General features: G+C 53.3%; 1 protein-coding gene across 2 annotated transcripts; it reads left to right on the top strand.

Annotated features, from left to right (window-relative positions):
- Positions 1-524: 524 nt before the first annotated feature.
- IGF2BP1 (insulin like growth factor 2 mRNA binding protein 1) lies at positions 525-25,929 on the top strand. Of its 2 annotated transcripts, XM_054653189.2 has the most exons (15): positions 525-699; positions 2,125-2,185; positions 10,778-10,826; positions 11,715-11,766; positions 13,504-13,567; positions 15,463-15,732; positions 16,492-16,626; positions 17,471-17,593; positions 18,130-18,265; positions 20,135-20,257; positions 21,179-21,295; positions 22,143-22,217; positions 22,776-22,907; positions 24,344-24,457; positions 25,837-25,929. In XM_054653189.2, exons 1-15 carry the CDS (start codon positions 525-527, stop codon positions 25,927-25,929), a joined length of 1,719 nt encoding a protein of 572 aa, XP_054509164.1. The 2 variants fall into 2 exon arrangements, with proteins under 2 accessions (XP_054509164.1, XP_054509166.1); XM_054653191.2 differs by lacking the exons at positions 15,463-15,732; positions 16,492-16,626.
- Positions 25,930-26,224: the final 295 nt, after the last annotated feature.

Genomic DNA, 26,224 nt, shown 5'->3' on the forward strand with positions numbered 1-26,224 from the left:
TAAATAAATAAATAAATAAATGGAAACGAGCCCGGCGGCCGCCGCCCCCTCCCCCGGCCCGGCCCCTCCCCCGGCCCTCCCCCCTCCCCACCACGTGGCTTCGCCCCGCGAACGTTTCCGCGCTCGCCCTCGCCCCTCCGCGCCCCCCGCCCGGTGTCCGGTGCCGCTCCGGGGCCGCTCGGGGCCGCCTCGGGGGCCCCGCAGCCACCGGCGCCACCGCCCTGCCCGCCGGGGCCGCTCCCTCCTCTCCTTCCTCCTCCTCCTCCTCCTCCTCCTCCTCCTCCTCCTCCTCCTCCTCCTCCAGCGGCCGCCGCCCCCCTCCCCAACGGCACCGAAATCCGCTCGGCAGAAGGGGGCAGAAAAAAAAACCCTAAAAAAACAACAAAAAGGCCAAAAAAAGGGAAAAAAGAAAACAACCAGAGGGGGAAAAAATCCGGGGCGAAGCTCGGGGGGCGCAGCGGAGCCGCCCCGCGCCGGCAGCGCGCGGCCGGAGCCCCCCGGAGCCCCCCGAGCCCCCCGGAGCCATGAACAAGCTCTACATCGGGAACCTGCCCGAGGGCGTCACCGCCGCCGAGCTGGAGAAAGTGTTCGCCGAGCACCAGATCTCCTTCAGCGGCCAGTTCCTCGTCAAGTCCGGCTATGCCTTTGTGGACTGCCCCGACGAGCAGTGGGCCATGAAAGCCATCGAAACTTTCTCGGGTGAGGCGCGCAGCCAGCCCGAGCCCTTCCCAAACCCCCAAATCCTAAACCCCCAAACCTCCAAACCCCCAAACCTCCAAACCCCGAAACCCTCAAATCCCCGAAACCCTCAAATCCCCGAAGCCCGAAATCCCCAAACCCCGAAATCCCAAACCCTCAAATCTCAAACCCTCAAATCCCCCAAATCTCAAACCCCCAAATCCTCAAATCCCCCAATCCCAAACCCCCAAATCCCAAACTCTCAAACCCCCAAACCCCAGCCCCTCGATCCCTCCCGGCCCCTCGATCCCTCCCGACCCTCACTCGATCCCGGCCCTCTCGATCCCTCCCGGACCCCCAGAGCTTCCTGAGCCCCCTCATCAATCCCGACCCCCCAAATCCCCCCTAAATCCCGAGCCCCCAAATCCCTCCTGACTCCCCAAATCCCCCCTAAATCCCGATCCCCCAAATCCCCCCCCAAATCCCGACCCCCCAAATCCCGACCCCTCGATCCCTCCCGATCCCTTCAGACCCCGAAATCCCTCCCGAATCCCGAAAATCCCGAGCCCCAAAATCCCTCCCGACCCCCAGCCCCTCCTGTCCCCCCCAAACCCCCCGGACCCCCCAAATCCCGAGCCCCAGCCCCTCCCCCTCCAATCCCCGCTTTTTGTCCCTTCCCCGAAATCGCGGCCGGGACGGGGACACGAAGCGACCCCGAACCCGCGGGGGTCCCCAGGATCTGCGCCCCCCAAAGCCCCGGGGTCCCCCCGGAGCCGCTGCCGGGGCCCCGCGGACTTTGCCCGTCCGGGGGCGAGGTCGCCATGCTGGGAGCAGCCGGGCAAGAGCTCGGCAAGAGGCAAATTTGGGGGCAAATCGGGAATTTTGAGGCTTTTTTAAATTTATTTTTTTTTCCCCCTTCCTGTCCATCTCCTTCCACCCGCCGGATTCTTTTCCTTCTTCGCTGTTCCCTCCTAAAAAAATAAAAAAATTAAATTATAAATCACGGACCGAGCCCGCAGCGAGGGGAATCCCTCTCCATTTTCCGGGAGAAATCCTCCATCCCTGTGCAATCCCCAATTCGGAGCTTTCCGGTGGGGGAGAAAAAAAAGGGAGGGAATTTTCTCCAAAGGCTTTTCCTGGAGGGCTGAAAGAAAACGGGGGGGAATTCTCCAAATCCACCCCAAAAAACATCAAAAAAACAACCCAAAAATCTCATCCCTGGGATCCTTCCGGGCTGAAATATTCCCGAGGAACAATTCCAGAGGCACCACTCCCCCTCTGGAACCTCGCGTTCCATCAAAATCCCCTCGCGAGCGGCGTCTGGGTGGTGGAATTCGGGCAGGAATTCGGCGGGGAGGGAAATCCCCATTTGGTGAAAATTCCCCCTTTTTGTATCCCCGAGTTTTCCCTCTCAGATTTTTTCCAACCCCGGGTTTTGTTTTGTAGGGAAAGTGGAGCTCCATGGGAAGCAGCTGGAGATCGAGCACTCGGTGCCCAAAAAGCAAAGGTAAAGGTGGAGTTTGAATTGATTTTTAATTGATTTTTAATTGATTTTTTTCAATCGTTATCGTCGGAATTATTAATTTGTGACGAGGGCGGAAACAGGAGACGGAAAAAGCCAAAAATTTCCACCTAAAAATGTGAAAAAAACGAAGAAGCGTCGGAGATTTTAGGCTGGGATTTGCCCCATTGAGCTGAGTTTCATGAATTCATTAAACATTCCATGAATTAATTGATTTTTTTTTTTTCCCCAAAGAAAACTCAACCTGCGAGTTTTTCATTAAATTAAAAGGGAGGGGAAAAAAAAAGGTGAAATCAGGAATTCTCCAGGCGCTGCCTGAGGTGATGGATGGCTTTGGGCTGGGATTCCCAAACTTGTGGAAGAATCTCCCGGCTCCTTTTGGCGCCTGGGCTGGGAAATGAGGCGAAATCCTTTGTTTTGGGAGACGGAAAATTCAAACAAAAATAGAAAAAAATTAATTTAAAAAAAAATCTTATTTAAAAAGTGATTTTTTTTGCTGGGATAAAAGAACAAAACCAGCGCGCTGCTGCTGAGGGCGGGCAGGGGTGAAATCCTGGCTGAATTCTGGGGGTTTTTGGGGTGAAAAGCGGCGCTTTTGGGTTTCCCAGGAGCTGCCTCTCCCGCCCAGCCCATCCCATCCCTCTCCATCTTCCCCGGCCTTTGTTGTTCCCGGCTGGGGCCGGAGCGCTCTGGAAATTCCTCCCGCGCCCCCAATTCCCGGGAAATCCGCCCCGGCCCGCCCGGGTTCGGGGTTGCCCTGGAAATTCCCCCCCCTTTTTTCCCTGCCGTTTTTCGCCCCCCAAACTCGCGGAATTCCCGGAATTCCCGGAATTCCCGATCCCAAGGAGTCCACGTTGGACCCGAATCCATCGCCACGTGACGGAGGCGCCTTTTCCAAAGGGGAAACAGGAGGGGAGGCAGCGACGCCGGCAAATCCCGGCCCCAAATTCCCGAAATCCCCATCCCGAAACTTCCCCAAATCCCGGCCCCAAATTCCCAAAATCCCCATCCCGAAACTTCCCCAAATTCCCAAAATCCCATCCCAAAACTTCCCCAAATCCCGGCCCCAAATTCCCAAAATCCCCATCCCGAAACTTCCCCAAATTCCAAAATCCCATCCCAAAACTTCCCCAAATCCCGGCCCCAAATTCCCAAAATCCTCATCCCAAAACTTCCCCAAATCCCAGCCCCAAATTCTCCAGATCCCACCCCAGAACTTCTCAAATCCCGACCCCAAATTCCCCAAAATCCCGGCCCCAAATTCCAAAACCCCCATCCCAAAACTTCCCCAAATTCTTCAGATCCCACCCCAGAACTTCCTCAAATCCCAGTCCCAAAATCCCGGCCCCAAATCCCCAAAATCCCGGCCCCAATCCCCAAAATCCCGACCCAAAAATCCCAAAATCCATCCCGAAACTTCCCCAAAATCCAGCCCCAAATTCCCAAAATCCCATCCCAAAACTTCCCCAAATCCCGGCCCCAAACTCTCCAAAATCCGAACCCCAAACTCCCCAAATCACATCCCGAAACTTCCCGAAATCCCGACCCCAAATTTCTCCAAATCCCAACCAAACTCCCCCAAAATCCCACCCCAAAACTTGCCCAAAATCCCATCCCAAACTCCCCAAAATCCCAGCTCCAAATTCCCAAAATCACAGTTCCAAACTCCCCAAAATCCCAGCCCGAAATTCCCAAAATCCCATCCCAGTTTTCCCCAAATCCTTTTCCCGACCCTTCCCTGCCCCGTTTTGGGATCGCCCCCTTTGGCCTCGCCTCAAAATTCCCAAAATTCCCAAACCTCGGGAGGGGGCTGATCCCAAAAAGGGCGATCCCAAATCCAGCCCCGTTTTCCCGGCCCAAATTCCCGGATTTTAGGGCAATATTTGTAATTTTTATTAATTTTTTTCCTCCCTCCCTGGTGGTTTTTGTTGCTGTGGCTTCGGTGTCCGGGCATGGGGGGGAATATTGGGATGGAATTCCATGAAAAGTTTTTAAAAATCCCTTAAAAAAAAACCCTGGAAAATCCTATTTCCTCCCCTATATCGGATAATGAATAATTTGGGCAGGGAGGAGCAGATTTCCTCCTTTTTTGCCCCAAAATAATTCCTTTAAAAATGAGAATATTCCTTCGGGGTCTGGGATTTAAATTGCTGGGGAAAAAAAAAAAAGGGGGAAAAAAAAAACCCCTTTAAATATTTTGGGATTTGGTTTTATTTTCCTCCTGGGCGTCCCTAAAAATGCTTGGATTGGGCTGGAAAATCCCATTTTTGGGGCTTTTTGGGGGATTTTTTGGGGTTAAAATCCGTGCCCCCCTCATGGGCTGCTCTTAAAGGGCCAGCGCCGCTTTTCCCTCCCCGCCCTCCTGGAAGATTTTTGGGGGAATTTTGGGGGATTTCGGGACCGTCCCGGACACTCTGGGCAGGGATTTGGTGATTTTGGGTGTGGAAAAGGCGATTTTGGGGCATTTCCCTCGAGCTGGGAGCTGTAAATGGAATTTTTTTGGGGGGAAATTTGGGGGATTTCGGCTGCTCCGATGCCGGGGAAAGGGGGGAGACGATCCCTTAAAAACGAAATTTTTTTGGGGGGATTTTTTTAGATTTTTTTGTTTGTTTGTTTTAATCCTCATTTCAGTTTTCCAGGCTGGAATTTCCAGTTTGGAGCGGCGGGGAGCAGGAAAGGGTTAAAGAGGGGAGAATTTCGGGATCCAAAGGGAAATTCCTCCCCTTTCCCCTCCCCCAAAACCTCAGGTTCATTTTTTCTTTTTTCTTTTTTTTTTTTTTTTCCTCCCTTTTTTTTTTTGATCCCTTTAAAAATGTGGGAAAACGAGTCAGGAGCAGGGGGGGTTTCCCTTCCCAGTTAATTTATTTTATTTTTTAAAAAAACACCAAAAAAAAAACCCCAATTTTTTTAAAAATTTAGTTTAAAGTGGAAATAATGCTGTTAAAAAAATCTGAATTTGGGGTGGTTTTTAATTCATTCATCCTTAAAAAAACTTCCCAAGGAATTCTCTCCTCTTGGTTTATCCCCAAATTTTTCAAACCTCTCCTAAAAAAAAAAATTCAAAAAATAATTAAAAAACCCCCAAAATGGGTTAAAACAGCGCCAAAAAATGGGAATTTAGGGTGTGTGGCCCCAAGAGGAATAAATTTATTTATTTGGGATTAATTCCTGGGATTTTCCCAATTATTTTCATGATCTGGGGAATTATAGCAGCAGAATTCTGTAAAAGTCTTAAATTGTGAAGAAATGTTGATAAAAAATTGGATTTTTTGAACGAAAATGAGATTTTGGGTTGATTTAGGGTCATTTTGAGCATTTTGTTGGGTTTTGGGCGTTGTTTTTCCTTGGATTTTGTTGATGGGAAAATTGGGGAGAAAATCGGGATTTCCAAACCCCAAAATCTCCGAATTTCTCCTTGTTGGAGTCACCAGGGAAAATTTTAAATTTCATCTCAAATGAAATCATTTTTAAGGAAATAAAAATTCCAAATTCAGGCGTTTGGGGTTGGGATTTCGGGGCTGGGATGGATTTGAACCCCAAAAATGGGAATTTTAAAGGGATTTTCACCCCCAGCTCCTCCTGGGGTTGTGCTCAGGGCATTCATTTTAATTATAATTATAAAAATTGATATTTTTCATTATTTTAGTGGCGTCAAAGTTCGGCTCAGGGCAGAGAAATGCTGGGAAAAAAAAAAATCCCGAAATTCTCTTGGATTTTCCTTCAAATCTGGGGGTTCCCATCAGGAAAAATCCTCATTTTCCATCAGGAAAAATCCTGGAATTCATTGTTCCCAACGAAAAATATCCAAATCCAGGTTGAGGCTCCTTTTTTTGTCACTTTTCACCCCAAAATTTGCTTTTTTTTTTCCCCCCTTTTCTTTTGGGGTAGGATTTGCTGGAAACGGGAGCGAAAATGAACCAAAAAAAACCCCAAAAATGAACCCAAAAAATTGGAAAATTCTTTTCCATGGAAAATGAGAACCCAGGTGGATTTTGGGACTAAAATTCTGCTTTAAATCCAATTTTGAAAATCTTGATTTTTTCCATTCAAACGAGGCTGGGTTGGGAGTTTTAATAAAAAAAAATAACAAAAAAGCCGGAAAATCGAAATTTTGAGGAGCAAAAAAGAGAAAAAAAATTAAAATTTAAATTTCTTTTATTTCTTTGAGCTCCCAATTTCCAGCTGCTCCCGGATTTTTCACTTCTGGGGACAAAAATATTGGGGAATTCTGAGGGTTTTGAGGATTTTTAGCCCAAAAAAGTAAAAAAATTCAACGAATTCTGGATGATTTTTCCTTTAATCTCATCCCTGAGGTTTGGAAACTTTGGGAATTCCATCAAATTCCGGACCTCGGGGAGAGAAAATTCAATTTGGGAATGGCCAAAAGTGAGGAAAATTCCCTTTTATTTCCTTATTTTCCTGTGGGAAACGTGGGAAAACCTCCCCAAAAAAATGGGAATTTCAGGGAAAATTGGGAATTTTGAAGCCACGGGGGAGGAATTTTGGGGGGAGAAAAGGAGAAATAATTGAATTTGTGGAATTCCAGCAGGGATTTCTGTGGGAATTTGGGTTCAAGCTCGGGCAGACGAATCCAGGGAGGGAATGGGGGGAAAATTGGGAATTTTGGGATTTAAATGAAAAATTCCCCCCCAAAAAAGGGGAATTTCTGCCCCTTCCAGCCCCAATTCCCAGCCATGCTGAAGCTCCCAGGGATTTTCCCAGGAATTCTGGTTGGATGAGGGATCCCTGCTCCTTTTCCAGCTTTTCTTTCGTTTTCCTCGATTTTTTGGGGTTTCCCCATATTTTTTAAGTGGTTTTCCATGATTTTTTTTTTTTAGTTTTCCCTGATTTTTTGGGGGTTTCCCATATTTTTTCTGTGGTTTTCCATGATTTTTTTTTTTTAGTTTTCCCCGATTTTTTGGGGGTTTCCCCATATTTTTTCTGTGGTTTTCCCCGATTTTTTTTGAGTTTTCCCTGATTTTTCCAGGGTTTTCCACCCCTCTTTTCCAGGTTTGCTGGATTTGGGAGTGGGGGCTGCCTCTGATCCGGGAGGGATTTGGGAATTTTTTCCCGCCTTTTTTAAATTTTTTTTAGGGATTCCACTGATTTCAAGGAATTCTTTTCATGGAGGAACGGAGAAATTCCTGGTGTCTCTTTCCCATTGGGAACAGGGAATTCCTCACGTCCCGTTCCCATTGGGAATTCCTGGTCTCCCATTCCCTTTGGGAATTCTTTGTGTCCTGTTCCCTCAGGGAATTTTCCATATCCCATTCCCACAGGGAATTCCTGGCGCCCCATTCCCGTCGGGAATTCCTCATATCCCATTATTCCCATAGGGAATTGCTCATATCCCATTATTCCCATTGGGAATTCCTGGTGTCTGTTTCCCATTGGGAACAGGGAATTCCTCACGTCCCATTCCCATAGGGAATTCTTCATATCCCATTCCTGTCAGGAATTCCTGGTGTCTCTTTCCCTTTGGGAATTCTTTGTGTCCTGTTCCCTCAGGGAATTTTCCATATCCCATTCCCTTTGGAAATTCCTGGTGTCTCATTCCTGTCAGGAATTCCTCATATCCCATTATTCCCACAGGGAATTGCTCATATCCCATTATTCCCATTGGGAATTCCTGGTGTCCCATTCCCTTTGGGAATTCTTTGTGTCCCGTTCCCATTGGGAATTCCTGGTGTCCCATTCCTGTCAGGGAATTCCTGGTGTCCCATTCCCAAAAAGGCTTCCCAGGTTTCCATCCCACAGTCGGGATCAGAGCGGGATCGAAGCTCCTCGATCCCCTGAGCGCTCCCAGAAATCCCAAACTGCTGGAATTCCTGGATTCCTGAGAATTTGGGAATTTGGGATCCGCCTGTCCCTACAGGCTCCGAGCGCTCCCAGAAATCCCAGACTGTGAATTCCCTGGATCCCTGGGGATTTGGGAATTTGGGAATTTGGGATTTGGGATCCGCCTGTCCCCACAGGCTCTGAGCGCCCCCAGGAATCCCAGACTGTGGATTCCCTGGATCCCTGGGGATTTGGGAATTTGGGAATTTGGGATTTGGGATCCGCCTGTCCCCACAGGCTCCGAAATCCCAGACTGTGGCTGTGGAGCCCCAAAATCCCCCGGGGGGGATTGGGATCCCCGAGCAGGAAAATCCCGATGGATTTGGTGGAGTTTTGGTGGAATTGTTCTGCCTGTGCAGGGGCTGGGAATGGGGAATGAAGGGAATGAAAAAGGGAATAAAGAAGGGAATAAAAATGGGAATAAAGAAGGAAATGAAAAAGGGAATAAAGGGAATGAAAAAGGGAATAAAGAAGGGAATGAAGAAGGGAATAAACCTGGGAATAAAGAAGGGAATGAAGAAGGGAATAAAAATGGGAATAAAAATGGGAATGAAGAAGGGAATGAAAAAGGGAATATAGAAGGGAATAAAAATGGGAATGAAGAAGGGAATAAAGAAGGGAATAAAACTGGGAATAAAGAAGGGAATGAAACTGGGAATGAAGAAGGGAATGAAAAAGGGAATAAAAATGGGAATAAAACTGGGAATTAAAAAGGGAATAAAAATGGGAATAAAGAAGGGAATGAAAATGGGAATGAAAAAGGGAATAAAAATGGAAATTAAAAAGGGAATGAAGAAGGGAATAAAAATGGGAATAAACCTGGGAATAAAGAAGGGAATAAACCTGGGAATAAAGAAGGGAATAAAAAAGGGAATAAACCTGGGAATAAACCTGGGAATAAGGAAGGGAATTCCCCATGGCGGGCGGAACGCCAGGAATCGTAAATCTGAGCGGGGTGTGACTGACAGCTGTCAATCACCCAGACAATGAGGCCCAATTAGCCGGGAATTCCGGGATTTTGGGATCCTTCCCGGAGGGAGGCACCGGGCAGGATCCAGGTTTGGGAATTTCCTGCTCCAGCTCAGCCCAGCTGCTCCCAAAATGGACGGAATTCCCCGAAATCCGGAACATTCCGGGTTTAATCCCGGGTTTATCCGGGGATTGGGAAGCAGAGGGGGAAATCCAGGGATTCTGGGGGGATTTGGGAAATGCTCTGGGATCTGTGCTGGGGTGAGGAACAGCTCTGGGAAAAACCTTCCCGTAAAAGCTCGGGATTGAACCGGGAGGGAGAAGGAATCTGGGATTCTGCTCAGGGCATTAATTTTAATTACAATTATAAAAATCTGGGATGGATCCGGGATTCAGGTCCGAGGGGAATTCTGCTTTCAGTGGGATTCTGGAATTCTGCTTTCAGTGGGATTCTGGAATTCCATTCCCAGAGGGATTCTGGAATTTTGCTTCCAGCAGGATTCCGGAATTCTGCTCCGAGAGGGATTCTGGAATTTCCCAACCAGGGGGAATTCTGGAATTTCACTCCTAGAAGGATTTCGGGATTTCCCTCCCAGAGGGATCCTGGAATTCTGTTCCCAAAGAATTCTGCTCCTGGAGAGAGTCTGGAATTCTGCTTTCAGTGGGATTCTGGAGTTCCACTTCCAGCAGGATTCGGGAATTCCACTCCTGGGGGAGATTCTGGAGTTCCACTTCCAGCAGGATCCTGGGATTCTGCTTTCAGGGGAATTCTGGAATTTCACTCCTAGAAGGATTTCGGGATTTCCCTCCCAGAGGGATCCTGGAATTCTGTTCCTGGAGGGATTCTTGAATTTCCCTCCCAGAGGAATTCCGGGATTCTGTCCCCAGTGGAATTCTGCTCCTGGAGAGAGTCTGGAGTTCTGCTTTCAGCGGGATTCTGGAATTCCACTCCCAGCGGGATTCTGGGATTCTGATCCCAGAGGGATTCTGGAATTTCAGTCCCAGTGGAATTCTGGAATCCAGCTTTCAGTGGGATTCTGGAATTTCACTTCCAGCAGGATTCTGGAATTCTGCTCCTGGGGGAGATTCTGGAATTCTGCCTCAGGAGCCATTCCAGAATTTCACTCCCAGTGGGATTCTGGGGTTGTTCCCAGTGGGATTCTGGAATTTCACTTCTAGCAGGATTCTGGGATTCTGTTCCCAGAGGGATCCTGGGATTCTGCTTCCAGTGGGATTCTGGAATTTCACTTCTAGCAGGATTCTGGGATTCTGGAATTCTGCTTCAGGAGCCATTCCAGAATTTCCCTCCAGTGGGATTCTGGAATTCTGTTTCCGGAGGGATCCTGGAATTTTGCTTCCAGTGGGATTCTGGAATTTCATCTCCAGCAGGATTCTGGGATTCTGGAATTCTGCTCCTGGGGGAGATTCTGGAATTCTGCCTCAGGATCCATTCCAGAATTTCACTCCCAGCAGGATCCTGGGGTTCTGATCCCAGCGGGATCCTGGGGTTCTGATCCCAGCGGGATTCTGGGATTCTGTTCCCAGAGGGATCCTGGAATTCTGTTCCCAGTGGGATTCTGGAATTCCACTCCCAGCGGATTCTGGGGTTCTGTTCCCAGAGGGATCCCAGGATTCCGCTCCTGGCACAGCTCTGGGGCGATTCCATGCCCACAACCAGCTGGGATCCGCCCGGGAGGGAGCACCTGGAATGTCGGGGCTGGCTCGGATCCGTGGCCCGGCCCCAATCCCGACTTTTCCCCATCCTTGCAGGAGCCGGAAGATCCAGATCCGGAACATTCCGCCGCAGCTGCGATGGGAGGTGAGGGCATCCCCTTTGTCATTAATTGGCTCCTAATTACCCCGGGCTCTTAATTACCCCTGGAAATGCCGGGACAGCGGCACCGCCCGGAGCCCCCCCGGGATCCCGGGATTCCCGGGAATTCCCGTTCGTTTGTGATTTCCCTTCCCATTGTACGGGGAATAAAACGGATCCTCGCTTCCCGCTGGGAATTCCCGGCTCTGCCTTCCCCTCCCGCTGGCTCCGGGAGCTCCCCAGCCTTAATTAATTGGGAATTCTTAATGATCCTGATGGAATTATCAACGATCCCAGTGACCCCGAGGTGTGGATGGGGCTTCCCGGGATATCCTGGCGTCAACTGGGATTGATTTTCCCCTTTTTTCCCCCTTTTTTCCCCCTTTTTCCCCTTTTTTTCCCCTTTTTTTCCCCTTTTTTTCCCCTTTTTTTCCCCTTTTTTTCCCCTTTTTTTCCCCTTTTTTTCCCCTTTTTTTCCCCCCCTTTTTCCCCTTTTTTTCCCCTTTTTTTCCCCCCTTTTTTCCCCCTTTTTTCCCCTTTTTTTCCCCCTTTTTCCCCTTTTTTCCCCCCTTTTCCCCCCCTTTTCCCCCCCTTTTTCCCCCTTTTTTTCCCCTTTTTTCCCTTTTTTTCCCCTTTTTTTCCCCTTTTTTCCCCCTTTTTTCCCCCTTTTTTCCCCTTTTTTCCCCTTTTTTCCCCTTTTTTCCCCTTTTTTCCCCTTTTTTCCCCCTTTTTCCCCCTTTTTCCCCCCTTTTTTCCCCCATTTTTTCCCTTTTTTCCCCCTTTTTCCCCCCGTTTTTTCCCCTTTTTTCCCCCTTTTTTCCTTTTTTTCCCCTTTTTTCCCCTTTTTCCACTTTTTTTCCTCTTTTTTCCCCTTTTTTTCCCTTTTTTTCCCAGGTTTTGGATGGGTTGCTGGCCCAGTACGGCACCGTGGAGAGCTGCGAGCAGGGTAGGAGGGGGAAACCTGGATTTGGGGAATTTCATCCCAATTTTGGGATTTTCATCTGGATTTTGGGGAATTTCATCCGGATTTTGGGATTTTCATCCGGATTTTGGGGAATTTCATCCGGATTTTGGGGAATTTCATCTGGATTTTGGGATTTTCATCCGGATTTTGGGGAATTTCATCCGGATTTCGGGAACTTCTGCTCCCGAGAAGGGAATAAAATCCAGATTTCGGGAATTTCTGCCCCGTTTCAGAGGGAAGAGGGAATAAACCCCAGATTTCAGGAATTTCTGCCCCGTTTCAGCAGGAAGAGGGAATAAAGCCCAGATTTCGGGAATTTCATCCGGATTTCAGGGTTCTGCCCCGTTTCAGGGAGAGGAAGGAACAAAACCTGGATTTTGGGGATTTCTGCAGGGAATGAAACCTGGGCTTTGGGAATTCCTGCCCCTTTTCAGGGATGGGAGGGAATAAAAACCTGATCCATGTCTCTTTTACCGAACTCCTGATTCCTCTTCCCGAATTCCTGATTCCTCTTCCCAAATTCCTGATTACTTTTCCCAAATTCATGTCTCTTTCCCAAATTTCTGCTTCCTTTTCCCTAATTCCTGACTCCTTTTCTCAAATTCCTGCTTCCTTTTCCCAAATCCCTGTCTCTTTCCCGAATTCCCGATTCCTTTTCCCAAACTCCTGATTCCTTTTCCCTAATCCCTGTCTCTTTCCCAAATTCCTGATTCCTTTTCCTGTATTCCTGCTTCCTTTTCTCAAATTCCTGCTTCCTTTTCCCTAATCCCTCTTTCCCAAATTTCTGCTTCCTTTTCCAAATTCCTGATTCCTTTTCCTGAATCCCCATCTCCTTTTCCCTAATCCCTGTCTCTTTCCCAAATTCCTTATTCCTTTCCCCAAATCCCTGTGTCTTTCCCAAACTCCTGATTCCTTTTCCCAAACTCCTGATTCCTTTTCCCAAATTCCTGCTTCCTTTTCCCGAATCCCCGTCTCCTTTTCCCTAATCCCTGTCTCTTTTTTCCCAAATTCCTGATTCCTTTTCCCAAACTCCTGATTCCTTTTCCCAAATTCCTGCTTCCTTTTCCCGAATCCCCGTCTCCTTTTCCCTAATCCCTGTCTCTTTCCCAAATTCCCAATTCCTTTTCCCGAATTCCTGATTCCTTTTTCCGAATCCCTGTCCCTTTCCCGAATTCCTGACTCCTTTTCCCAAATTCCTACTTCCTTTTCCCGAATCCCCATCTCCTTTTCCCTAATCCCTGTCTCTTTTTTCCCAAACTCCTGATCCTTTTCCCAAATTCCCAATTCCTTTTCCTGAATTCCTGATTCCTTTTCCCGAATCCCTGTCCCTTTCCCGAATTCCTGACTCCTTTTCCCAAATTCCTGATTCCTTTTCCCTAATCCCTCTTTCCCAAACTCCTGACTCCTTTTCTCAAACTCCTGCTTCCTTTTCCCGAATCCCCGTCTCCTTTTCCCTAATCCCTGTCTCTTTCCCGAATTCCTGATTCCTTTTCCCGAATTCCCGATTCCTCTTCCCGATTTCCCGATTCCTTTTCCCGAATTCCTGATTCCTTTTCCCTAATCCCTGTCTCTTTTTTCCCGAATTCCCGACTCCTTTTCCCAAATTCCTGATTCCTTTTCCCGAATTCCTGATTCCTTTTCCCTAATCCCCGTCTCTTTTTTCCCGAATTCCCGACTCCTTTTCCCGATTTCCTGACTCCTTTCCCGGAATTCCCGCAGTGAACACGGACAGTGAGACCGCCGTGGTGAACGTCACCTACGCCAGCCGGGAGCAGACCCGGCAGTGAGTGCCCCGGGAATCGCCCAGGAATTCTCTGGGAATGTTTCGGGAATTCCCTCCCTTCCCCACCTGTAGGAAACGGGATTCCCCATTCCCCCAAACCCAAGATTCCCCCAAACCCTTGAGGACGCCCCTTAAATCCTATTTAGGGTTTTCCTCCACCCTTTGGACAGAATTCCAAGGTTTTGGAGTTTTCTCGGCAGCTCAGGGAGCGAGAGCTGAATTTAACTCGAGGGAAAGTTGGGATTTCCTGGGGTTTCCACGGTTTTGGGAATTCCGTCTCCCTAAAAATGGGGAGAAAGATCCCGGAGCTGCCAGGGGGAGACCCGGAGCTCATTCCCAGCTTTTTCCTTCGTTCCCCGCTCCCCTCGCACCGGGCTCGGCTCGGGGCCGGCGCTTTTGGGGGAATTTGGGGGAATTTGGGGAGTTTCCTTCGGGGCCGGATTCCCGGGGCTGGGGACAGGAGGAACGAGCAGGAATTTGGGATCACCCACAGGGATTTGGGAACCCGTGGGGATTTGGGATCGCTCATGGGGATTTTGGGATTTGGGAACCCGTGGGGATTTGGGGATTTGGGAATGCGCGGGGATTTGGGAACGCTCATGGGGATTTGAGATCCTGCAGGGATTTGGGATCGCTCATGGGGATTTGGGGATTTGGGAACCCGCGGGGAATTGGGGATTTGGGAATGCGCGGGGATTTGGGATCTGGGTATTTGGGATCCTGCAGGGATTTGGGATTGCCCATGGGGATTTAGGGATTTGGGAACCCATGGGGATTTGGGAACCCACGGGGATTCAGGAACCTGAGGAATTTGGGATTTGAGGATTTGGGAATTGAGGATTTGGGATCACCCATGGGGATTTGGGATCCCATGTGATTTGGGAACCAACCCCTCCTACATCAAACCCCGATTCTTTTGGGGCTGCCCTGCTCCCATCATGCCACCCCAGCCCCATTTCCCAGTGTCCCCCAAACCCCAGCCCCATTTCCCGGTGTCCCCCCAGCCCCATTTCCCAGTGTCCCCCCAATCCCATCCCCATTTCCCGGTGTTTCCCAGCCCCATTTCCTGGTGTCCCCCCAGCCCCATTTCCCAGTGTCCCCCACCCCGATTTCCCGGTGTCCCCCAAACCCCAGCCCCATTTCCCGGTGTCCCCGAGCCCCATTTCTCAATGTCCCCCCAATCCACCCCATCCCTATTTCCCAGTGTCCCCCAAACCCCATCCCCATTTCCCGGTGTCCCCCACCCCTTTTTCCCAGTGTCCCCCCAGCCCCATTTCGTTTCCCAGTGTCCCCCCAGCCCCATTTCATTTCCCAGTGTCCCCAATCCATCCCCATTTCGTTTCCCGGTGTCCCCCATCCCCATTTCCCAGTGTCCCCAATCCATCCCCCTTTCATTTCCCGGTGTCCCCAATCCATCCCCATTTCATTTCCCAGTGTCCCCAATCCAGCCCCATTTCGTTTCCCGGTGTCCCCCATCCCCATTTCCCGGTGTCCCCAATCCATCCCCATTTCATTTCCCGGTGTCCCCAATCCATCCCCATTTCATTTCCCAATGTCCCCCCAGCCCCATTTCATTTCCCGGTGTCCCCAATCCATCCCCATTTCATTTCCCAATGTCCCCCCAGCCCCATTTCATTTCCCAGTGTCCCCCCAGCCCCATTTCATTTCCCGGTGTCCCCAATCCATCCCCATTTCATTTCCCGGTGTCCCCAATCCATCCCCATTTCCCAGTGTCCCCAATCCATCCCCATTTCATTTCCCGGTGTCCCCAATCCATCCCCATTCCATTTCCCGGTGTCCCCAATCCATCCCCATTCCATTTCCCGGTGTCCCCAATCCATCCCCATTTCCCGGTGTCCCCAATCCATCCCCATTTCGTTTCCCGGTGTCCCCAGGGCCATCCTGAAGCTGAACGGGCACCAGCTGGAGAGCCACGCGCTCAAGGTCTCCTACATCCCGGACGAGCAGCCCGAGCAGGGCCGGCGCGGCGGGGCCGGGGCGCGCGGCGGGGCCCGCCCGGGGTCCCCCCTGCCCGCGGGGGCTCCCCCCAAGGCGCCGCCCCCCGACGTCCCCCTGCGGCTCCTGGTGCCCACCCAGTTCGTGGGGGCCATCATCGGCAAGGAGGGCGCCACCATCCGCAACATCACCAAGCAGACGCAGTCCAAGTGAGTCCCCGTCACCGGCAGCGGGGACACGCAGGGGCGCCCAGGGTGGATCCACAAGATGTCCAGGGGTTCCTCAGGGGTGATCCAGGGGTGATCCAGGGGTTCTCCAAAAGTTCTTTAGGGGATCTATAGGAGTTCTCCAGGGGGTTCTCCAGGGGTTCTCCAGGGGGGTCTCCATAGTTCTCCAGAAGTTCTTCAGGGGTGATCCAGGGCTTCTCCAGGGGGTTTCCAGGGATTCTTCAGGGGTGATCCAAAGGTTCTCCAGAAGTTCTCCAGAAGTTCTCCAGGAGATCTCCAGGAGATCTCCAGGAGATCTCCAGAAGTTCTCCAGGGGTTCTCCAGGGCGGTCTCCATAGTTCTCCAGAAGTTCTTCAGCGGTGATCCAGGAGTTTTCCAGAGGTTCTCCAGGGGTGATCCAGGTGATCTCCAGGGAATCTCCAGGGGTTCTCCAGGGTTCTCCAGAAGTTCTCCAGAAGTTCTTCAGGGGTCATCCAGGGGATCTCCAGGGGTTCTCCAGGGGTGATCCAAAGGTTCTCCAGAAGTTCTTCAGGGGTGATCCAGGGTTTCTCCAGGGTTCTCCAGGGTTTCTCCAGGGGTGATCCAAGGGTTCTCCAGAGCTCCCCCAGGGTTTCTCCAGAGTTCTCCCAAGGGTTCTCCAGAGTTCCTCCAGGGGTTCTCCAGAGCTCTCCCTCCTCCTGCTGGGATCTCCTTTCCGGGGAGGCTCCGGGGCCCCTCCCAGCCCCTTCCCGCGGTTTTCAGGATTGACGTGCACCGGAAGGAGAACGCGGGCGCGGCCGAGAAGGCCATCAGCATCCACTCCACGCCCGAGGGCTGCTCGGCCGCCTGCAGGATGATCCTGGACATCATGCACAAGGAGGCCAAGGACACCAAGACGTGAGAGCCCCACAGATCCCACCCGGGCGTCCTCCCGCCCTGCGCCCCCGAATTCGGGGATTCCAAACCTTGGGGTTTGGGCTTCCCCCGGCCCTCAGTGCCAACCCTCCTTTCCTAGATCCCATAATCCCTCCTGTGGTGTTTCCCTCCTATCCCAGATCCCATAATCCCTCCTGTGGTGTTTCCCTCCTTTCCCAGATCCCAGAATCCTTCCTGTGGCGTTTCCTTCCTGTCCCAGATCCCAGAATCCTTCCTGTGGCGTTTCCCTCCTTTCCCAGATCCCAGAACCCTTCCTGTGGTGTTTCCCTCCTTTCCCAGATCCCAGAATCCTTCCTGAGGTGTTTCCCTCCTATCCCAGATCCCAGAATCCTTCCTGTGGTGTTTCCTTCCTTTCCCAGATCCCAGAATCCTTCCTGTGGTGTTTCCCTCCTTTCCCAGATCCCAGAATCCTTCCTGCAGTGTTTCTCTCCTTTCTCAGACCCCATAATCCCTCCTTTTGGGTTTTCCCTCCTTTCCCAGGTTCCACAATCCCTCCTTTTGTGTTTTCTCTCCTTTTGGGTTTTTCTTCCTAATTCCCATAATCCCTCCTTTTGGGTCTTTCCCTCCTTTCCCAGATCCCATAATCCCTTATTCTGGGTTTCATCTCCTTTCCCAGGTTCCACAATCCCTCCTTTTGGGTTTTTCCTCATTTCCCAGGTTCCACAATCCCTCCTTTTGGGTTTTTTCCTTTTCCTAGTTCCCATAATCCCTCCTTTTGGGTTTTCCCTCCTTCTGGGTTTCCCCTCCTTTCCCAGCTGCCCTAATCCCTCCTGTGGGGTTTTTCCCCCCTCGTTCCCGTTCCCAGGGCTGACGAGGTCCCCCTGAAGATCCTGGCCCACAACAACTTCGTGGGGCGCCTGATCGGCAAAGAGGGCCGGAACCTCAAGAAGGTGGAGCAGGACACAGAGACCAAAATCACCATTTCCTCGTAAGGACCGGGGCAGAAGGAGGAGGAGGAGGAGGAGGATTGGGATGGGGGTGAGGGGAGAGGTTTCAGCCCCCAAAGTTCTCTTGGGAACCCTCGGGGTTGGGTTTTCTGTGCTCCCCTTTTCCCGTTCCCTTTGGGGTCCCCTCCCAGAGCTTTGGGGCACCCTTGGGTGTCCCCATCCGTGTCCCCATGGAGGAGGATGAGGAGGATGGGGATGGGGATAGGGGGAGAGGTTTCAGCCCCCAAAGTTCTTTTGGGAATCCTCAGGGTTGGGTTTTCTGTGCTCCCCTTTTCCCGTCCCCTTTGGGGTCCCCTCCTAGAGCTTTGGGGCACCCTTGGGTGTCCCCATCCGTGTCCCCATGGAGGAGGAGGATGGGGATGGGGATGAGGGGAGAGGTTTCAGCCCCCAAAGTTCTCCCGGGAACCCTCGGGGTTGGGTTTTCTGTGCTCCCCTTTTCCCGTCCCCTTTGGGGTCCCCTCCCGCGCCTTTGGGGCGCCCTTGGGTGTCCCCACGTCCCCACGGGCGCTGTCCCCAGGCTGCAGGAGCTGACCCTGTACAACCCCGAGCGCACCATCACGGTCAAGGGCTGTCCCGAGAGCTGCTGCCGCGCCGAGCAGGAGATCATGAAGAAAGTGCGCGAGGCCTACGAGAACGACGTGGCCGCCATGAGCGTGAGTGGGGCCGGCCTGGCGGGGACCCCATAAAACCAGAGCCCCTCTCACCCTGAGCACGATCCCACCAGGGATCCCATAAAACCAGAGTCCCTCTCATCCTGAGCACGATCCTGACAGGGATCCCATAAAACCAGAGCCCCTCTCATCCCCAGCATGATCCTGCTGGGATCCCATAAAACCAGAGCCCCTCTCATCCTGAGCACGATCCTGACAGGGATCCCATAAAACCAGAGCCCCTCTCACTCTGAGCATGATCCCACCAGGGATCCCATAAAACCAGAGCCCCTCTCATCCCCAGCATGATCCCACCGGGGATCCCATAAAACCAGAGCCCCTCTCACCCTGAGCACGATCCTGCTGGGGATCCCATAAAACCAGAGCCCCTCTCACCCTGAGCACGATCCTGCTGGGGATCCCATAAAACCAGAGCCCCTCTCACCCTGAGCACGATCCTGCTGGGGATCCCATAAAACCAGAGCCCCTCTCACCCTGAGCACGATCCTGCTGGGGATCCCATAAAACCAGAGCCCCTCTCACCCTGAGCACGATCCTGCTGGGGATCCCATAAAACCAGAGCCCCTCTCACCCTGAGCATGATCCTGCTGGGATCCCATAAAACCAGAGCCCCTCTCATCCCCAGCATGATCCTGCTGGGATCCCATAAAACCAGAGCCCCTCTCACCCTGAGCATGATCCCACCGGGGATCCCATAAAACCAGAGCCCCTCTCACCCTGAGCACGATCCCACCAGGGATCCCATAAAACCAGAGCCCCTCTCATCCCCAGCATGATCCTGCTGGGATCCCATAAAACCAGAGCCCCTCTCACCCTGAGCATGATCCTGCCTCATCCCTGATCCCATTCCTCTCCTCAGTTCAATCCCCCTTGTCCCAATCCTATTTCTCCCCTCAATTCAATCTCAATCCCCCCTGACCCCACATTTTGGTTTACTCAATTCAATCCCCATATCCCATATTTGGTTTCTCTCAATCCCAGTCCCAATCCCCACACTTTGTCCCCCCAGCTGCAGTCCCCATATCCCATATTTGGTCCCCTCAATCCCAATCCCCATATCCCATATTTGGTTTCTCCCAATCCCAATCCCTACACTTTGTCCCTCCCAGCTGCAGTCCCCATACCCCATATTTGGGTTTCCCTCAATCCCAATCCCCATATCCCATATTTGGTTTCTCCCAATCCCAATCCCCATATCCCATATTTGGTGTCTCTCAGTCCCAATCCCCATATCCCATATTTGGGTTTCTCCCAATCCCGATCCCCATATCCCATATTTGGTGTCTCTCAATCCCAATCCTGATCCCCACACTTTGTCCCCTCAGCTGCAGTCCCCATATCCCATATTTGGTCCCCTCAGTCCCGATCCCCATATCCCATATTTGGTGTCTCTCAATCCCAATCCCCATATCCCATATCCCATATCCCATATTTGGTTTCTCCCAATCCCACCCCGATCCCCACACTTTGTCCCCCCAGCTGCAGTCCCCATATCCCATATTTGGTTTCCTCAATCCCAATCCCCATATTTGCTTTCTCCCAATCCCGATCCCCACACTTTGTCCCCCCAGCTGCAGTCCCCATATCCCATATTTGGTTTCCCTCAATCCCAATCCCAATCCCCATATCCCATATCCCATATCCCATATTTGGTCCCCTCAGTCCCAATCCCCATATCCCATATTTGGTGTCCCTCAATCCCACCCCGATCCCCACACTTTGTCCCCCCAGCTGCAGTCCCCATATCCCATATTTGGTGTCTCTCAATCCCAATCCCAATCCCCATATCCCAATCCCCATATCCCATATTTGCTTTCTCCCAATCCCAATCCCCACACTTTGTCCCCCCAGCTGCAGTCCCACCTCATCCCCGGGTTGAACCTGGCCGCGGTCGGGCTCTTCCCGGCCTCCTCCACGGCGGTGCCGCCGCCCCCGAGCGGCGTCTCCGGGGCCGCTCCCTACAGCTCCTTCCTGGTGAGTGACCCTGGGACAGGGGGACAACCCCGATGAGCCCCTGGGGTGGGCAGTGACCCTGGGACAGGGGGACATTCCTGATGGAGCCCCGGGGTGGGCAGTGACCCCAAAATGTTGACAGTGACCCCAAATAGTGACAGTGACCCCAAATAGTGACAGTGACCCCAAATAGTGACCCTGACCCCAAATGGTGACCCTGGCCCCAAAATGGTGTCAGTGACCCTGAATAGTGACAGTGACCCCAAAATGTTGACAGTGACCCCAAACAGTGACAGTGACCCCAAATAGTGACAGCTACACTAAATGGTGACAGTGACCCCAAATGGTGACAGTGACCCCAAAGGGTGACCCTGGCCCCAAAATGGTGACAGTGACCCCAAATGGTGACCCGGGCCCTGAAATGGTGACAGTGACCCCAAAATAGTGACAGTGACCCCAAAGGGTGACCCTGGCCCCAAAATGGTGACAGTGACCCCAGAGGTGACACACTGGCCCTGACATGGTGGCAGTGACCCCAAAGGGTGACTCTGGCCCCGAAATGGTGGCGATGACCCCAGAGAGTTACAGTGACCCCAGAGGGTGACCCTGGCCCCAAAATGGTGGCAGTGACCCCAGAGGTGACCTTGGCCCTGAGATGGTGGCAGTGACCCCAGAGGGTGACACCCTGGCCCCGAAATGGTGGCAGTGACCCCAAGGGTGACCCTGACCTGGTGGCAGTGACCCCAAGGGTGACCCTGGCCCCAAAATGGTGGCAGTGACCCCAGAGAGTTACAGTGACCCCAAGGGTGACCCTGGCCCCGAAATGGTGGCAGTGACCCCAGAGGGTGACCCTGGCCCTGAAATGGTGGCAGTGACCCCAAGGGTGACCCTGACCTGGTGGCAGTGACCCCAAGGGTGACCCTGGCCCCGCTCCATCCCCAGCCCCCCGAGCAGGAGACCGTGCACGTGTTCATCCCTGCGCAGGCGGTCGGGGCCATCATCGGCAAGAAGGGCCAGCACATCAAGCAGCTCTCGCGCTTCGCCAGCGCCTCCATCAAGGTGGGCATGGCCTCGGTGACCCTTGGGTGGCCTTGGTGACCCTCAGGTGACCCTTGGGTGGCCCTCAGGTGGCCCTCGGGTGGCCCTTGGGTGTCCCTCTGTCCCCGACTCTCCTGTTTTTCCTTGGAAAAGCCCTGGGAAGCCTGGGCAGCGCTGTAATGCCATGTCCGTCCTGTGTCCATCCCGTGTCCATCCCGTGTCCATCCTATGTCTGTCCCATGTCCCTCCATGTCCTCCCATGTCTGTCCCGTGTCCATCCCATGCCCATCATGTCCATCCTGTGTCCATCCTGTGTCCATCCATGTCCATCCATGCCCATCCATGTCTATCCATGTCCATCCCATGTCCATCCCATGCCCATCCATGTCCATCCTATGTCCGTCCATGTCCGTGCCATGTCCATCCATGTCCGTCCCGTGTCCATCCCACGTCCATCCCATGTCCATCTGTTTCTGTCCCGTGTCCATCCCATCTCCATCCCATGTCCATCCATGTCCGTCCCATGTCCATCCATGTCCGTCCCGTGTCCATCCATGTCTATCCCATGTCCATCCGTGTCCATCCATGTCCATCCCGTGTCCATCCCGTATCCATCCCATGTCATCCATGTCCGTTCCATGTCCATCCATGTCCGTCCCGTGTCCATCCCATGTCCATCCGTGTCTGTCCTGTGTCCATCCGTGGCTGTCCATGTCTGTCCCATGTCCGTCCCATGTCCATCCATGTCTGTCCCGTGTCCATCCCGTATCCATCCCATGTCATCCATGTCCGTTCCATGTCCGTCCCGTGTCCGTCCCGTGTCCGTCCCGTGTCCATCCATGTCCGTCCCGTGTCCGTCCCGTTGCAGATCGCGCCCCCGGAGACGCCGGACTCCAAGGTGCGCATGGTGGTGATCACCGGCCCGCCCGAGGCGCAGTTCAAGGTTGTCACCGCTGTCACCGCCCTGGGGACATTGGGGTGACCCTGGCAGGGAGGGCAGGGGGTGACCCCGACCGAGCCCAAATCCACACACAAGGAATTCCGGGATTGGGTTTCCCAGGGGCCAGGCAGGTTCGGAATTCCAAAGAACCGGGATTTTATGGGACGATGCCCCAGCCCAAATCTGGAGACGGTGTCACCACCTTGGGGACATTGGGGTGTCCCTGGGAGGGAGGGCAGGGGGTGACACCAACCGAACCTCAACCCTCAGCTGGGAAATTCCGGGATTGGGCTTCCCAGGGGCCAAACGGGTTTGGAATTCCGAAGAACTGGGATTTTATGGGATCCCAGATCCATGGATGGGGATTGGGGTGGGACATTCCCAACTCCCAGCTCCTAGAGGCCAAATGGGTTTGGAATTCCAATGAACCGGGATTTTATGGGATCCCAAATCCATGGATGGGGATTGGGGTTTGGAATTCCAATGAACCGGGATTTTACGGGATCCCAGGTCCATGGATGGGGTTTGGGGTGGGACATTCCCGACTCCGTCCCTCCCCAGGCTCAGGGCAGGATTTACGGGAAGCTGAAGGAGGAGAATTTCTTCGGGCCCAAGGAGGAGGTGAAGCTGGAGACGCACATCCGAGTGCCGGCCTCGGCCGCCGGCCGCGTCATCGGCAAGGGCGGCAAGACCGTGAGTGGGAGCGGGGCCGGGATTCCCGGGAGAAACTGGGGCCGGAATTCCCGGGAGAAATTGGGGCTGGAATTCCCAGGAGATGTTGGGGCTAGGATTCCCAGGAGATGTTGGGGCCGGGATTTCTGGGAGAAATTGGGGCCAGAATTCCCGGGAGATGCTGGGACCAGGATTTCTGGGAGATGCTGGGGTTGGAAATCCCAGGAGATGTTGGGGCCAGAATTCCCAGGAGATGCTGGGGCTGGGATTCCCAGGAAATATTGGGGCCAGAATTCTGGGAGATGCTGGGGCCAGGATTCCCGGGAGATGCTGGGGCTGGGATTCCCAGGAGATATTGGGGACAGAATTCCCAGGAGATGTTGGGGCTGGAATTCCCAGGAGAAATAGGGGTGCAATTCCTGGGAGATATTGGAACTGGAATTCCTGGGAGATGCTGGGGCCGGGATTCCCGGGAGATGTTGGGAAGAGAATTCCCGGGAGATGTTGGGGCCGGAATTCCCAGGAGATCTTGGGGTGCAATTCCCAGGAGATATTGGAACTGGAATTCCTGGGAGATGTTGGGGCCGGGATTCCCGGGAGATGCTGGGGCTGGGATTCCCAGGAAATATTGGGGCCAGAATTCCCGGGAGATACCGAGGCCAGAATTCTGGGAGATGCTGGGGCCGGGATTCCCGGGAGATGTTGGGGACAGAATTCCCAGGAGACATTGGGGACAGAATTCCCAGGAGATGTTGGGACCGGGATTCCCGGGAGAAATAGGGGTGCAATTCCCAGGAGATATTGGAACTGGGATTCCTGGGAGATGTTGGGGCCAGAATTCCCAGGAGATGTTGGGGCTGGAATTCCCAGGAGAAATTGGGGTGCAATTCCTGGGAGATATTGGAACTGGAATTCCTGGGAGATGCTGGGGCCGGGATTCCCGGGAGATGCTGGGGCCAGAATTCCCAGGAGATACTAAGGCCAGAATTCTGGGAGATGTTGGGGCTGGAAATCGAGGAGAAATTGGGGCCAGAATTCCCAGGAGATGTTGGGGCTGGAATTCTGGGAGATGCTGGGGCCAGAATTCCCAGGAGATGTTGGGGCTGGGATTCCTGGGAGATGCTGGGCCCTGGGATTCCCAGGAGATGCTGGGCCGGGATTCCCGGGAGATGCTGGGGCCGGGATTCCCGGGAGATGTTGGAACTGGGATTCCCGGGAGATGCTGGGGCCGGGATTCCCGGGAGATGCTGGGGCCGGGATTCCCGGGAGATGCTGGGCCGGGATTCCCGGGAGATGCTGGGCCCTGGGATTTCCGGGAGATGCTGTGCCCTGGGATTCCCGGGAGATGCTGTGCCCTGGGATTCCCGGGAGATGCTGTGCCCTGGGATTCCCGGGAGATGCTGGGCCCTGGGATTCCCGGTGGGCGCTCCGGAGGGTCCATCCCTCGTGTCCCGCAGGTGAACGAGCTGCAGAACCTGACGGCGGCCGAGGTGGTGGTGCCGCGGGAGCAGACGCCGGACGAGAACGAGCAGGTGATCGTCAAAATCATCGGGCACTTCTACGCCAGCCAGGTACGGCCGGGGGCACCCGGGGGCACCCAGGGGCACCCAGGGGCTCCTCTGAGCTTCTCCAGAAGCTCTGCAGATGTTCTCCAGGGGTTCTCCAGGGGTTCTCCAGGGCTTGTCCAGGAATGACCCAGGCGTTCTCCAGATGTTCTCCAGGGCTTCTCTGGGAGTTCTGCAGGGCTTGTCCAGGGCTTTTCCAGGGGTTCTCCAGGGCTTGTCCTGAGGTGCTCCAGGGGTTCTCCAGAGGTTCTCCAGGGGTTCTCCAGGGCTTGTCGAGGAGTCCTCCAGGAATTTTCCAGGGGTTCTCCAGGGCTTGTCCAGGGGTTCTCCAGGGCTTTTCCAGGAAGGCTCCAGGACTTCTCCAGGGGTTCTCTAGGGGTGCTCCAGGGGTTCTCCAGAGTTTCTCCAGGGGTTCTCCAGAGTTTCTCCAGGGGTTCTCCAGGACTTGCCCAGGGGTTCTCCAGGACTTGCCCAGGGGTTCTCCAGGACTTGTCCAGGAATGCTCCAGGGGTTCTCCAGGGGTTCTCCAGGGCTTTTCCAGGGGTTCCCCAGGTCTTGTCCAGGAATGCTCCAGAGGTTCTCTGGGGGTGCTCCAGGGGTTCTCCAGGGGTTCCCCAGGTCTTGTCCAGGTCTTCCCCAGAGGTTCTCTAGGAGTGCTCCAGGGGTTCTCCAAGTTTTTTCCAGAGCTTCTCCAGGGGTTCTCCAAGCGTTTTCCAGGGGTTCTCCAGAGCTGTGTTGCTCAGGCCGCACATTTCTGGTCGTTATCCCCTGAATCCCGTCCGTTATTCCCCGAAAAAAAACCACAGGAGAATCCTGGGACAGGGGCTGGGTTTGGGTGGAAACTGGGATGAGTCTAAAGATCGGGAATTTGGATTTGGTTGGAATCCTGGGACAGGGGCTGGGTTTGGGTAGAAACTGGGATGAGTCTAAAGATCAGGAATTTGGACTTGAGTGGAAATTTGGGTGGAAATCCAGGGACAGGGGCTGGGTTTGGGTGGAAATTGCTATGAGTCTAAAGATTGGGAATTTGGATTTGGGTGGAAATCTTGGGACAGGGGCTGGGTTTGGGTTCCACGGGGAATTTGGGATGGGAGCATTCCATGGATCCACGGGAGCATTCCATGGATCCACGGGAGCGTTCCATGGGTCCCTGGCAGCGTTCCATGGATCCCTGGCTGTTGTTCCATGGATCCCTGGCAGTCATTCCATGGATCCCTGGCTGTCGTTCCATGGATCCCTGGCAGTCATTCCATGGATCCCTGGCTGTTGTTCCATGGATCCCCGGCTGTCGTTCCATGGGTCCCTGGCTGTCGTTCCATGGGTTCCTGGCTGTTGTTCCATGGATCCCTGGCTGTTGTTCCATGGATTCCCGGCTGTCGTTGCAGATGGCCCAGCGCAAGATCCGGGACATCCTGGCGCAGGTGAAGCAGCAGCACCAGAAGGGCCAGGGCGGCCAGAGCCAATCCCGGAGGAAATAGGGATCCCAAATCCCGGCAAAACCAGGACACGGCACGGCCAGGCCGGGCTCCGAGTGCCTGGGAATCAGCAACCGCAGGGAATGGACAGGGAGCGGGAATCCGCAGGGAGACTGGGAATGTGCAGGGAGACAGGGAATGTGCAGGGAGACAGGGAATCAATCCAGAGGGATCGGGAATCCACAGGGAGCAGGAATCCACAGGGGGACAAGGAATGTGCAGGGATTGGGAATGGACAGGGATCGGGAATCCGCAGGGAGACTGGGAATGGACAGGGAGACAGGGAATCCACAGGGAG

The sequence above is a fragment of the Agelaius phoeniceus genome, chromosome 26 (genome assembly GCF_051311805.1).
Source record: "Agelaius phoeniceus isolate bAgePho1 chromosome 26, bAgePho1.hap1, whole genome shotgun sequence".
NCBI classification, from domain to species: Eukaryota; Metazoa; Chordata; class Aves; order Passeriformes; family Icteridae; genus Agelaius; species Agelaius phoeniceus.

What these genes read in the sequence shown, in the direction of transcription:
- IGF2BP1 (XM_054653189.2), top strand. Translation starts at nt 525, where the DNA reads ATGAACAAGCTCTACATCGGGAACCTGCCCGAGGGCGTCACCGCCGCC. An exon ending in CGCCGCAGCTGCGATGGGAG is followed by an intron (nt 10,827 to 11,714) that starts GTGAGGGCATCC and finishes TTTTTTTCCCAG; the next exon opens with GTTTTGGATGGGTTGCTGGC. An exon ending in CTCCCTACAGCTCCTTCCTG is followed by an intron (nt 20,258 to 21,178) that starts GTGAGTGACCCT and finishes CTCCATCCCCAG; the next exon opens with CCCCCCGAGCAGGAGACCGT.